Genomic DNA, 14,767 nt, shown 5'->3' with positions numbered 1-14,767 from the left:
TTTACTAAGACATAACACAACCAGAGGTGGGTTATTACATATATTTTTCCTTATGTTCATATGATTGCTTAATCTTAAAAATTTAATAGTTTTTCAACAAAAATTTAAGAGTTTTCAACAAAAATTAAAAATATTAATTTAAAAAAAAAATCAATTCGCCCTCCTCTTGAGTTTGCTTGCACCATTATAGAACCAAACAAAGTTTAAACATTTGTAGATGCATCGATTTTCACATAAAATTAAGTATTTTTTAAGAAATTAATAATACTTTTTATAAATTATTAATTATTATTTGAAGATGCATCGATAATTTTATAAATATTAAAGATAAGTTTAAAAGATAATATATAACAATGCTTTGAGTTTTTCTTTCTTTTTTTATTTTGATAAAAAATTTATCAAAAAGTTGAAGAAATAATGTCTAGCATAAACACAACTAAGATTGAGTTTAATTTCCCTATATCCCATAATTGTCCAATTCATGTCCAGAATCTTCCTTGGATATTATGAATTAAAAATCTTAAATTTGCATATTTTGAGGTAACTAGTCTCTGTATAAGCTTAATTGCAGTCTTTTCTTCAGGATCAACATACTCAACCGCTGGACTATGCCGTGGGGGCAATTGCAGCCTCTTCTTGCCGATACTTGTGTTTGCTCAACAAGCTTTCAGCATGCCAACCTGCAAAAGCTGGGGACAAGTTTTTGTTCCTAACAAGCTGCAGATGCTCAATCAATCCAACCCAACTAGTCTCGGATGTGTGTAATTACAATGTAGCACGAAAGAATATAATTTTATTGCAATAGAACTACAATGGTGAACCTCAAATGATGTTAGATCCTGCACAAATCTCACTGCCAACTTGTCCCAGAAAAACCTTTGTGGTCACCCTGGAATTCCTTACAAAAATTGAGTTGCAAAGGAGGGTTTGTTTGGTGATCTTTGAATGAGGTGTTGAACACTGCAACTCTTCCAAAGTCATGTTTGCAAAGGGGCAAGCCGGCTTGATGGTGGTAGCCAAACACATTATTATTTATACAGAAAATTGACCCTTATAGACGCCAGACGGATCTGCGTTCTGCACAATCCATGGATGCTCAAGAAGCTTGTGTAATGGCAATCTCTTCGAAGAATCCTTGACAAGCATCTGTTGTTAAAAGAGAGGGCAAAATTTGTGAGAGGGGGAGCGAAACAAATTTACCAAAACTTCTAGAATAAAATTCCATCAATTTTGATCAATGAATAAAATGTAAGCAAAAGATCACAACTGCGCGAAACTGGAAACACTTGCAAAACAACTTTATCCCAAAATCAAAATATTGGTTCGAGTAGAAATAGTATGTCTACAAAAAAAGCAAGTTTAACTGTTCATATCTTGTCCACCAAATAACTATATATATAGTACAAAATTTGGTTAAAAAAGAGCTTCTAAAATGAACTTTTGTCCACAAAATTGGGTAAGATAAGCCTAAATTTGGTGGACAAAAAAGCAAGCTCTTTTCTTGACCCAATTTTGTGTTATATACATATATAACACATTTGCTGTAATTAGAGCAGCAGAGAAAAGTAGTAAGAGAGAAAAAAACGCAGTTGTGATCAAATGGCCGATCCGAACATCCCGTGGTCCGATCTTCACAATTTTTTACATAAGTGCTCTATTCTCGTGGAGCTTTAATTTGAACGGTCAGATCTTCGCAATTTATACTCGGAATAGTACTTTGTTTTTTGGAGGAAGCTGTTTGACAATCTAAAGCGATCCATGGTCTGACCGATCTGATTTTTGGAGACACAGTTACATATTTAGCTTCCTTGCAAATTCTTACAAATTGGGGAGATTTTGTTCATTGGCTGAAATTGGTGGAATTTATTCTAGAAGTTTTGGTGAACTTGTTCCATTCCCCCTCACAAAATGTTATTTGTGACTACTCCAAATTGGACATCTAGAATAAATTATTGATGGAAAGAGAATTACCTCATAACATTGACATATACTAAAGTTCAAATCTCTACTATTGATGGAAAGAGAATTACCTGACTTATGAGGTCCTTTGCAGCTGAAGAAACTATAGGCTTTGGAGGGAATTTCAAATCCACTTGTACAATCCTGCACACAAGAAGCAATACAAGTTGAATTCATATGTTTTTATTTGACATATGTTTATTGAAAAGGCCAAGCTTTGAGGTACTTCATTCTCTTAAAATATACGTGTGAGGGTGATTTATCCATCTCAACCTTCTGTATGTGTCTGAGTGTTCCTTTGCTTCAAAAGGAGGAACCCCATAAAGGAACTCATAACAGAGGACACCAAGGCTCCAAATATCTACACTTGAATCATGCTCAGTGCTAACCACTGCACGTAGGAAGTTAAATAACAGTCAAAGAGAATGGAACAACAGATATCAAAATGAGTTGCTTCAAAATGGTCATATCTCAAACGAGTTGATCCAAGATATCCCATAAAAATATTTTCTTTCCCCAAATAAAGATGAAAATATAAATTGCTGTAAAAGTAACGAGTAGATTGGAAACTTGAACACCTGAATTGTAAGATAGAGAAAAACTTAGTAGTCAAAATCGTTTAACAAGATCAGTTACACATACCCATTTCAGGTGGGAGGTAATCAAGTGTGCCACACATGGTCTGTCTGCGGTTGAATGTGTGCACTGACCACCCAAAATCTGCAATTTTGAGTTCACCCTGACAAAGAAAAAAACACGTCGACAATATTTATCACTCAAATCTCTAAATTAATTACAAAACTAATATGTAGTTACCTGTGCACCAACTAAAAGATTCTCTGGTTTGATATCTCTGTGTATGACATGCTTTCCGTGACAATAGATAAGGGCTCGAGCTAATGATGCAATATACTGTTCCAGACCTCCATAAACAAAAATAACAACTATTATGAGTGGGTGGATGAAGGTCCTCAAATTCAATATGTGGCAAAATATCTAAATTCACTAGATTGAAGAAAGAACTAATTAGATCTGGAAAGGACTACTAGAAATAAGGATGAACAAGAAAAACAGACTAAGTGAGAGTGTCATGGAAACTCACAGTAGCAGCACGCCTTTCACTGAAGAATTTGCACTTCTGTAGTTCCTTGTATAGTTCTCCCTTGGCAGCATATTCCAATATTAAATAGACCCGTTTCTGCGATGATTGTAAACTAAGAGAGTGAGGCATCCACAAAAGGAAAGTAAAAATCAATTTATGAAAGGTGTTACATATGATGAACTCTTGCCTGATCATAGAAGTATCCATAAAGTCGTAGAATATTGGGGTGTCTAAGATGACTCTGGATTTCAACTTCACGGCGAAGCTGATGCTCTACCTGAGACTGTTTCAGTTGGCTCTTAAAAAGCACCTTAAGAGCTACGATATGATTGCTCTGCTCCCAAAATAATATATATTCCATTGGTAGTCCATATTAAAAAATGAAGAAGAATGATAAAAAAAGAAAATCCAAGAATCAAATGGAAAGATTTAAAAGGTCGAAAACAAGCTATTTTCGAGGAAAAAGTAGTTTCAATAGGGTGTAAGGCAGCTAGATGAGTTCTAGCTTTTCAACCATTTCTATCCATAGTCATATCCACAGGTATGTTTGATAGAATAGAAAATACATGAAAAATGTCGCATCCAAGAAATTGAATTCCATCTTTGATATTTGACACACTATATTTTCCATAAAATTGAATTTCATAGTACAATCATTAAAACATGTTTTTACCTCTTTTTCATGGAAAATTCCATTTAGGGAGAGATGGTTTTTGTTTTTCATGCAAGTTGAAAAATATTTTTCTTTTCAACTAAATGCTATCAAAACACACCTACATGCTTCTTACCAAGTTTTTTAAAATCTTCCTCACCTTTGTTGCTGCAAACGTTTTAATTCTTCTGCGTGTTTCTTACCATTTTTTTGTTTTTTTTTGTTTTTTAATCTTCCTCCACCTCTTTGCTACAAACTTTTTCATTCTATTCACTGATCTCACAAACAAAAGGAAAAGATTACACATAGTATTTACTTGGTTCAACTCAATTTGACCATGTTCATGGTGAAAGAAATAATTTTACCATATCTACCATTTTTTTTTTTAATCTTCCTCCACCTCTTTGCTACAAGCTTTTTCATTCTATTCACTGATCTCACAAACAAAAGGAAAAGATTACACATAGTATTTACTTGGTTCAACACAAATTGACCATGTTCACGGTGAAAGAGATAATTTTACCATAGAGGGTGTCCCAGTGCTTGAGGCTTCCCCTGCTTTGAGAGGGGGGGTTTGGGAGAAGGGCATTTTTATAAGAAAGCTTACCTTTACATTTCAAAAAATTGTCCAAAAATATGCCAATAATTTGAGCTTTGCAAGGGTTTGGGAGAAGGTCATTTTTATATGCAACCTTATATTTACAAAGAGGCTGGGTTCCACAACTCAAGCCTAACATTGTCCAAAAAATATCCCAATAAATTGACAGCAATACTCGGGACTGAAATTAAAGACTTGCCTCCTCTCTAGCGTCCATTATTTTTTTCCCTTCTTTTTCTTTTTCTCCCTCCCACATACTATTGCTTGCTTCAACCCCGCTTCTCAACACTCTATTTGTCTAATAATCTGTCCTCAATATATATTGCATTTCTTCTATAATTAATACTCACTGTATGGAAATCATCTCTCTCTGCAGTCTCACCCTTTGTGCCAAAGCTTATATAAATATTTGATCCAATTTGAGGCGTGTGTTACTATTTATTGTATATATCCTCAATACATATTGCACTTCTTCTATAATTAATACTCTCTGTATTGAAATCATCTCTCTCCAGTCAAACCCTCTGTGCCAAAGCTTATATAAATATTTTTATCCAATTTGACTTGTGTGTTACTATTTATTGTATGTATTTTCTTGTACCACATGAAACATAGAAAACGAATAACACGGTCGCTTATAATTGTGAAACATGATCCGCACCCCTTTATTTTTTGGCTGTTTATAAGTAAAAAATTGCAACATCACTAATTGCCTTTTAACTAAATAAAGCAGTAAGTAAATACAAAGTATTTGTTTAACTTTCCTTTATTTTTCAAGAACAAGGTAGAGGAGCTAATGGATTTGTACAAGTGTTGGGCCTGCTTTCATAGGGTAACAAAATATCCATATATTAAGATCACAAAATGGCAAAGCCTACTATTACCATAGTAAAGCAAGTCCACAATAGGAGACCAAACTAACATTTTTTCACATAAATAGAAGTCAAGATCACTAACCCTCTTTTCTCTTGCCAGATACACATGGCCAAACTTTCCCCTCCCAAGAGGCTTCCCGATGTCGAAGTCATTGAGAGTCCACCTTCGCTTCTCCACAGCAGCAACCTCTGAAGAAGCCTACCAGAGTAAAAGTGCATTTAACAATCCTACCATACTTGAATACCACAGCCAATTTGTAATAAAGTGAGACAGACCTAACGCAAACTGAAAAAACCTGTAGCTGCTGTTGTTTAAGATTACTTTTAACTATAAACTTTATCTTCTTAGCCAAAATAATACTTGAAACTGGATTTTCCGATGTTTATGTTCAAGGGTTAAGGATTCTGGACAGATGGGAAATTTTGTTCAAGTCATCCATTCATTTGCACAATAAAGATCTTTACACCTTGAACAAAAATAACATTTCTCTTCAATTTTCTTCACGGTTAAAAAGAAAAAATTCCTCTCCAGGTTGATGTTCCTACATACTTAACTAAAATCTTTCCCATCTGTTAACAAGAAACTAAGTACACAGACAAACACCAATTCCTCAATTTCCTAATTCCTACATCATAACACTAATCCCAAAACAATGGTGGGGAATTGCATTATGATGATGCATTAGGCTGCACAAAAAGCTAATTAAAAAACTTCCATTTCCAAAGAAAAAGGAGGAGAATTACGGAAAATCAAGGGAGTTACAGGGAGAGAATTTAAAGATATGTTTAATTGATGGGAAACTGCAGGAATTCTGTCTTTGGAACTAAGTCTTTTCAAGGAAAAGAAAGATGAAGGGTAAATACATTTTAGTGGGCGATCGAACCAAAAATTGAGATTTTTTTCGTATGCATACCTATTCAGTCGCTGATGGTTTTCTGACGAAACCAAAGACGATCACTAAAAATCTAGGTTGAATCGTTTCGTGTTCTATTCCTACCATTTTCTTTTCTCTTCCTTTATCTCCACAAATCCAAGTACCAAATACAGCGTAAATCCAAATGTTTTATTTCTTTTCCCACAACGCCATATGCTCTCAAACCTCCAAATGATTTGAAGGAGGAAACCATAGTTGCTAGGAGAACTAGGGATCTGAACGGGAAAACAATAAAAAAAACCCTAAATCCAGCCAAAGAAAAACCTAGAATATAAATCCTTAACCTGAAACGGATAAAATAAAAGAATAAATCGGAACACTTTTTCCTGTATTTTACCTTCTCAGCGGGCTGTGTCTCTGCAGCGATCGCCATTGCGGAGAGAGAGAGAGAGAGAGACCAAAATTAGACGTTTTTGGTCTGAACTTATAGGAAGAAGGATCTCACAACGGTCGGAATTTGTAAGGATGAACACGTGGACCAATCCCGCTTGAGTTTGTTCTCCTTTTCAAAAGTTTTTACATGTGGGGGAGCCTCGTTTGGGAAAATACCTTAGGTGGGTGGGATAAAGAACGTTGAGATTTGATAATGTCTTTTAAAGTTTTTTCATTTGATTAAATAATTTATTAAAAAATGTCAACTTATATAATTGATTCTTTTTTGAAGCATTATATGTTAGGGGTAAATTTTACAAATCATTCTTAAAATTTATCTAAATTATATTGACTATATTTGTATTTTTAAAAATGACACAAATATTTTTTAATATTAATTATTGTGAAATACATACTCTCATGCTAAATTTTGTAAAAAATTTCAAAATGTAATTCATTCTCATAAATTCTTCTAAGATCACACAAAATTTAAAATTAAAAAAATAAGAATAACTCCATTGTCATCGACGATATACATCACCAATCATTAATAAGAGAGAGAAAGAAATTGAACCCAGATATCTAGATTAAATAGTGAACGAAAGAAATATAATAACTTGTTAGAATTCATTGTTTTTGCCATTGACTCCACTTGTTTTGCCTAAATGCAAAAATCTTTAACGACTTATGAAAACCTAATTACCATTGGTGGAAACTTCTTAAAAAATGAGAGATTAAATCTAGACTTGATGAACTTAGAGATTAGGATTTTGTCAAATCCAAATCAATCTAATCATTTTTACCTCGATCGTTAACGACCAACAAGATTAAAAGAGATAAAGATAGAGATGATAATGATAGAAAAATGGTACTAGATAAATGTTGAGCAAATTTGACTTGTAAGAAAATAGTAAGAATAGAGAGGTCCGGGAGAAGTAAAAGAATGATAGCTAAGATGAAAGATAAGGGAAAAAAAAGTAATTAAAATATAAGAGAGAAATAGTTGACTTAGTAATTTTTTTTAACAAGAATTGAGATAGGTGGCATTTTCAAGAACACAAGGATACTAGTTGTGATTTGACCAAACCTCATGAGTGTTTTGTGAAGTTTACTCTGTCTTTTATGATTAGGTTAATTCTACTGCAAACACAAAGATTTAGATTATATTGTGTTTTTAATTATGTATTCAACTGTTACTTTCTTTAATATTATTAACCTCAGGATTAAGCGTTTACCATAGTGCCAAAAGCTATAGCCAGCAAGAGAAGGCTACACCCCACTTTACAAAAATCACTCAATTCATAATCCCTTCCATATGATTTGAACCAGAGGCTTACTTATCTTTTGAGCCCTGTCTTAGTTGTGCCATTTTTATCAACAAACTATAGTTATTAGCAAAGACGTAACTTTATTTTTTTAAACCTTGACAGTGTAAAACCTCCACGATGAACCCTCGAAAAAAGTATGGGTACCAATGACCCAACAACCCCTTTCCCAAAATTATTTATGTGGTAGCTCGAATTCGCAACCTCGCTCTAATACTAGTTGAATGTAGGATCAAACGCTTATCACCATGTCAAAAGTTATAACCAACTAAAGAGGACCACACCTCCGCTTGTAGTCTATCACTAACATCTCAATTCACAATCCCATCCCTAGGATTGGAACCTGAGATGTACTTTTCTCTTGAATTTTGTCATTCATAATTATACTATTTCTATCAGTAAGTTATAATTATTAACAGAGATAATTTTATTTTTTTAAACGCTAACAATGTAGAACCTCCACATCAAACTCCCCCCAAAAAATTATAGATTCCAGAGTTCCAAGAACTCAACATGTACTATACTTTCATTTTTATTTAAATTTATATTATTCATTTGATCATGTTAAGATAGTGAATTAATTATTGATGTGTTTATTTTAGTCAAATGGCATTGGCTTAAAGAAAGATGAAATTGCCCCGTGAGGTGGCTATAGCCCATACGTCACCTCACCTCTCCACCAATGGATTGTATATTTTGAAAACCAAATAAATATATATATTGACCCAATAAAAAGAATAGTTTGAAAAACTACCGGAACTCACAAATTTCAAAAATAAACTATCTAATGTGTTCACTAATTTACAGATTAAGTAAATAAGATGAGTACAAATTTTCATTTATTTTTGTTTTGCCCAAAATTTAGGTTTATTTTATCTTCCTAACACTATATTTCTCCCTTATTCAAGTTTGACCCCAATAACAAATAAAAATCCTTGGGCAAAGTTCCATAATATTTATCTTATTTTTAAATTTACCATAACATGCTTATTGTTTTAAAAAAAATTCCTAATTACAATATATTTATATCCATATACATATATATATTTATGATCAAACAAAAATATTATATTGTTCGAGTTAGATAACATAATATCTATGTAATATGGACAGATTGAGAAGAGGGCATAAGCCCTATAAGGGGCAAATGGACCCTACACACTTACCCTTATAAGATTACGTCAGCTAACATAACAGTTTGTATAATTATATATATTTTATTTAGGATTAAAGTAAGATGAGATGAATATAAATACGTATAATGTTTGATAAATTATCAAATTAAAATTTAATTATAGTTATTTTATAAAAAATATATACCAAATAACTTAAACTTAAACCATTCTAGTGATTTAACGGGACTTGAATTTTTTGGGGTAAGAGATATAATTTTTTGCACACATTTAAAAGCTCAAGTTACAATAACATCTTGAGTTCGAGCCTTATCCAAATAATCTATTATCTATTTAAGGGTAGACCCCACGAACTCCAGCTTGCAACTCGCCTGTCCGCACGCTCACCTTTTATCTAAATCCACAAATGTTGGCATTTGCAACCCTTCACCACATTGACAGACCAAAGCTGCCCGTGGTCCCAACCCCAAATCCGGCTAACACGTCACGAAAAGATGATTCCGCATCTGCTGACACCTGTCCCCCATCCCCCTATTATCGCTTACATATGTACATAACCACCGGCTGCTCCTTTCTAGTCCTATCTCCGGCCGACGAGCGTTTACCACCGCCGATCACACCCAAATTTAGCCACAACTGTCCGTCATGACCGATCGATCAATACCCACCACCAAGAACCTCACCGGCTCGGCCTCGGTTAGCCGCCGCCGCCAGGCCATCAGGCTTTTGAGGGCGGCAGCAATTGGCGCCTCCCTCTTGTTCCTGTCGGGATTAGCCTTAACCGCGACAGTGGTATCCCTGATTGTCGCTACCTCGGTTTTGATCTTGTTCAGCCCAATTCTGGTTCCTGCTGGGATACTGCTACTCTTTGCCACGGCCGGGTTCGTGGTGTCCAGCAGCTGCAGCTTGGCGGCGTTGTTCTGGGTATGCTCCGGTGTCCCCGGAAGACACCGGCCAAGGGCGGAACCTCTGCCTTCTGCAAGGAGGAGGATCGCCGACAAGGCCAGGGATATGAAGAAGAGGGCCGAAGAGTATGTTCAGCACAAGGCTCAGGAGGTGGGTCCTCAAGGGTCTTGAACTAAGGGCGGCAGCGGCCGCGGTGGTGGTGGAGGCGGCGGTGCTAACCAATGAGTTCTACCGAACAATCCATGCAGTGGCGACTTTTGGTTGGATTGTGTTGATCTGGCTATGAATTCTGAATGTAAAAGCAGTCTTACGGGACAAATAAAAGAGAAGATTTACAGTACTTAATAATTTATTGAATCAAACAATATAAATTGTAAACACACAACAAATCGTTATATTAAGGGGATCTAGGTGCATGTGTAGAGTGGGTATATAAAATTATTTTTTCCTTTCCTTTGGTCTTTATTCTATTCTGCAATTTCAATTATATAAACTTCAATGCAATTCATCTTACAATAGCACTGTCAAGTTCTTATTTTGTGAAGTTGGTTACATAAATATAATGAAAAATAATGCTAATAGTTGTCATCAGTTATCTAAACGCATTTTCATTAAAAATTGTTAAAGATATTATTATTGTTTTTTCTACTTAATATATTTTTTAATAAAAATACGACACATAACTAATGTTGATTAAGGAGATTATTCTCTTCTCTATTTAACACATTCTCCAATAAAGATACAACATATGACTGATGACGATATCATCAATCATACTCATATTATTATTCTATAATCAAGTTTAGTCTTTTTCAATAAAAATGCTACACACCCATAACTCCTATCATTATTATATAAACAAGTCTATTGCATAACCTGTCTGATCCAAGTGCCAAGTAGCATGTCAAATTCATGAATCCTTGTTAATGATATCATTATCACTCACTAACCGTGGGCTTCGATTTTGGCTCGGCAGAAATGATGGAACAAAATGGAAAGCCACAAATTAAAGCACTGGCATCACGCAAAGCAAGCAATACCAAGATGACAACCCACCAGGCATATCTAGGGACGCCTAACGTCAGTTCAGCCATGAAAAAAGAAAATGTACATCATGTTAGAGGCGTAATTGTGAAAAAACCCAACATATGGAGGCTAGTAAATCAGCCAACTACATCTTAATTTTAGTACCCATAGGGTGTCCCCAAGTGCACAAACTTTCTCACTTTGCAAGGGTCGGAAAAGAGATGTTTTTATATGCAGTCTTAACCTACCTAGCTTTATAGAGGATACTATTCTATAACTCAAACCCATAACTTTCCAATCAGAAAGGAGCTACTTTACCATTGCTTCCAAAGCCCTAAGACTGGTTCCATAAAAATAGCATTGTGGGATTTCATACATTTCTATTTAGTCCAGTGAACCTTCTGGTGTCCGAAAGATGTGTAAATGTAATACAAGGTTACTAAATCTGTCTCTTAATTTAATAATGCCCTGAACTTTCTCTCCATGCCCATTTTCTCCAACACATAAGCAGGTCAAAAAATAAGGTGCCAAAACCAACACAACAGTCTTTGTGCACACACAAAAGGGAGAAAAAAGGTAAACTACCACACGTATGCCAACAAAATCCAGGTTACATGGTAAAATATATGCATCACCTGTCATTTATTTCTAATTTATATATGAGAAAGAAAATAGGGACTAATTTTTTTTTTTTTTGAAATATATTCAAAGTAATACTTATTTCCCATATTTAAATGTGGGACTGGGTTGCAAAGCAGAGCCATTAATTGGAAATCCTGGGGTTTCTTAGCTAGCTACCTGGTCTTCCGGCTCACGCGAGATAATGACCACCCGACCTTCTGTTAAATTTTAAATTATTCAAGCCATCATGTAAAATCTTGAAAATTTTACAAAAATTAGAAAGTCCATAAATCAACATTATGTAGAAATACCAACTCTAAAGGACACCACTTGATCCCTTAAGAAATTTCAAGAAGCCGGCCGTTCACAACTACGTTGTAGTTACAGCACACTTCTATATTTTAATTATTTCACTAACCAAATATTCCTTGTTTTATACCATCCCTATGCCATCAGAAAGCTTACTCAATGAACTACAATATATCCAAATTTCATTTTATTTCATGAAGATTTGACAATCCCAAGTTGGGGTCAAATTGAACTGGCATGACTACACATAGTAGTTGTTACTAAAATGGGTATATTTCTTTCTACAAAATTCGAACAACAGTGGGACCAAATTTGTTAGAAGCTAGATTTCTTTTTACTTTATGTGAAATTTTCTCAAAATTTTTCATGTCATGAGCAATTTTCAGGTAAATCACACAAAATATCACAAAACTTTTGACCCTTTTCTGTTTTGGTCTAAACTTTAATTCTTTGCAAGGTGGTTACTAATGTTTAAAATTTTTCGCAATGCAGTCACGTTTAAAATTTTCTGGCAAGCCTCCTATCGGAGTTGGTGACATGGCAAATAGGAAAACTCGCATGCTAATTATGCAATGGAAACCAATACGATTTTGCCATGTAACAGTACAAACCCTAGAAAACCCATCTTTCCCTCATCTCCCCTTCTTTGGGGTTTCTGGGATTTGCACTACCACGTGGCAAAATCTTATTGATTTCCATTGCACAATTAACGTGTGAGTTTTTTTATTTGCCACATCAGCACCACGTCACCAACTCCGGTAGGGGGCTTGTTGAAAAATTTTAAATGCGATCACATTGCAAAAAAATTCAAACATTAGTGACCATATTGTAAAGAATTAAAGTTTAGTGATCAAAATAGAAAAAATGGTCAAAAATTTTCTGATATTGGATGTGATTTACCCACAATTTTTAGCAACTCACCAAAACATATTGATGTACCGCCGTATTTCATCTCAAATTATTTAGACAAGGTTTATGAGAAATTTCATAACAATTTGTGGAAAAATCATTTTCCCATGGTTTTTGTGCCGAAAGTTCCATGAGACATTCTAGTTTCTAATAAAAATACAATACAATGCATGGCCCACTTTTAATTACCCCGTTTAAGTCCCAAGTAGCAGGTATCACATCACAGTCTAATACCAAATACCTTAAACTACAAATGATAGTCTTCTAACGAGTTCTAGTACTTGAAATACCTTCGCACGCATTTGAAAATGATGGAGATGCAACTATAAGCTTTGAAAGCTTAGTAAGTCCAAGAACACAAACCATGAAATGCTACCCCCAACCACATTCTCCACATTTTTAAGGTTTCTATGACCAAGGACATTTGGACTTCCAAAGATGGTAGCACCTAACCTCGAGTATTCTCGTCTTGAAATCTTACACATTGATCTCTTATTGATGGTGGCCCCTAAACTCAAGCATTCTCGTCTCAAGATCTCACGCACATAGCCCCAACACGTCTCCATGACATGTATATAGAAGGCGATAATGCACCTAACAAGCAAACCAACAATATGTCATACCAACGAATGCTCTATGCATTATGAAAACAAGGGTAGAGGACTTACCAGGATGAGTTTAGAAGCTAGTTAACCTCAAATCAATAAGCTTCCCACCTTTAAAACAATTCTTAATGAAGTTAGTCTCATTACTTTGGTGAGGGATGATCCAACTCCACAGAACTCTCAAGAATCTACCCTCAAGCTTATCCTCTCTAACCTTGCTCTCCCTTGACTTGCCCTTGCACTTACGCTCAAAGAAAAAAATGAGAGTATGAAAGGGTCATCTTCTATTTATATTGCACTCTTTAATTTTGGCATTTTCCCCTTGAAATTTCAAAAAAAAAAAGAAAAGAAAAGGAAAAGGGTGATTTGGGTTGAAGGGGATACAAGTGGTCCCCTTGACTATTTGGCCAGCAAGAGTAGGCCTCGCCAGGTTGCGCCACTTAATTAATTTTAATTTTTTTGCCATTAATATATGTAGTTATGTGTGTGTGTATATATATCCTTGTCTTCTTCGTCTCCTTTTCCACATACCAATATTTGTATATATTTTTAAATTACTAACTTGACTAATAATTTCACCATCTCTTATTCTAATTTAACTTCACTCTTATCCAACTCAAATTAAATTAAATCCTTGCAATTTGAAAAAAAAAAAAAAATTGCCACTCAACCCGTAAGTCATCTAATGGGTCACCTTTTACTTGTTATAAACTCGATTTCAAGAATTTACTAGCCTCAAGCTATTTTCTTTATTTTTCCTTCAAAATAAATATTTTTTTCCAATTTACTCCATTATTTCCAAAATAAGAGATAAAATTATGGGTTGTTACAATATGTGTGCATATTATTGAAAAAATAATATAGATCCAAGTAATAGAGGGCATTGAAATGAAATCCCCAAAATAAGTTGAAACAAAATGGAGATTTAAATGACAATCCTGGATATCCTATGAAACTGGCAAAAACGAAGTTTCATGGTTCAAAAAATACTTTTACATCAGCAAAACTTAAAAATTGTATGAATTGGAGAAAATTCTGCCAATGGATCGAGTAAACCCTATTCACCTCAACAGTTCAAGTGCTATAGGTATTCCTCTTATTTTCAGTCGGTCTGAAGCCCAAGAAAAGGAGGGTAGCATTACGAAGCCAGAAGCTGGCATGAAAATTATTGGATCTTTTATCAATTAGCACCACCTAGTGAGATTAAAACTCATGTTCTTATTGTTGTATATGTAAAAGACATGTTGAGGGTAAACATTAAGAAATGAAAAAATAAATAAATAAATAACAACTGGGGTGGGGGGAATTCAACATTACCTATGCTAAAAATGACTTCTTTTATTTCCTGTGAATATGGTCTTGCGATAACCCCAACAGGCTCCACAGTCACGAGGACATAAACTCCCCCTGAACAAGTCTTTCAATAAAAAAATATCTTAA

The 14,767-nt window shown here is 34.6% G+C and overlaps 2 protein-coding genes across 2 annotated transcripts; one reads left to right on the top strand and one right to left on the bottom strand.

The window, feature by feature from the left end:
* Positions 1 to 545: 545 nt before the first annotated feature.
* LOC127813108 (serine/threonine-protein kinase Aurora-2) lies at positions 546 to 6,612 on the bottom strand. Its single transcript, XM_052353872.1, has 9 exons — positions 6,459 to 6,612; positions 5,269 to 5,385; positions 3,249 to 3,395; positions 3,062 to 3,157; positions 2,776 to 2,871; positions 2,602 to 2,698; positions 2,233 to 2,350; positions 2,031 to 2,103; positions 546 to 1,146 (listed from the first exon to the last, which is right to left on the bottom strand). The coding sequence occupies exons 1-9, from the start codon at positions 6,492 to 6,494 to the stop codon at positions 1,033 to 1,035; spliced, it is 894 nt and encodes a 297-aa protein (XP_052209832.1). The 5' UTR covers positions 6,495 to 6,612; the 3' UTR covers positions 546 to 1,032.
* A 2,984-nt stretch (positions 6,613 to 9,596) lies between these two features.
* Positions 9,597 to 10,028, top strand: LOC127812827 (oleosin Ara h 15.0101-like). The gene has a single exon (XM_052353352.1). The coding sequence runs from the start codon at positions 9,597 to 9,599 to the stop codon at positions 10,026 to 10,028; it is 432 nt and encodes a 143-aa protein (XP_052209312.1).
* Positions 10,029 to 14,767: the final 4,739 nt, after the last annotated feature.

This window comes from Diospyros lotus, chromosome 11 (assembly GCF_014633365.1).
Source record: "Diospyros lotus cultivar Yz01 chromosome 11, ASM1463336v1, whole genome shotgun sequence".
Taxonomy (NCBI): Eukaryota; Viridiplantae; Streptophyta; class Magnoliopsida; order Ericales; family Ebenaceae; genus Diospyros; species Diospyros lotus.
The sequence above is the reverse complement of the archived record's forward strand: the minus strand, read 5'-3'. Positions and strand labels throughout refer to the sequence as shown.

What these genes read in the sequence shown, in the direction of transcription:
- LOC127813108 (XM_052353872.1), bottom strand. Translation starts at nt 6,494, where the DNA reads ATGGCGATCGCTGCAGAGACACAGCCCGCTGAGAAG. An exon ending in CACTCAGACACATACAGAAG is followed by an intron (nt 2,104 to 2,232) that starts GTTGAGATGGAT and finishes TCTTGTGTGCAG; the next exon opens with GATTGTACAAGTGGATTTGA. An exon ending in CAAAGGACCTCATAAGTCAG is followed by an intron (nt 1,147 to 2,030) that starts GTAATTCTCTTT and finishes TTTTAACAACAG; the next exon opens with ATGCTTGTCAAGGATTCTTC.
- LOC127812827 (XM_052353352.1), top strand. Translation starts at nt 9,597, where the DNA reads ATGACCGATCGATCAATACCCACCACCAAGAACCTCACCGGCTCGGCC.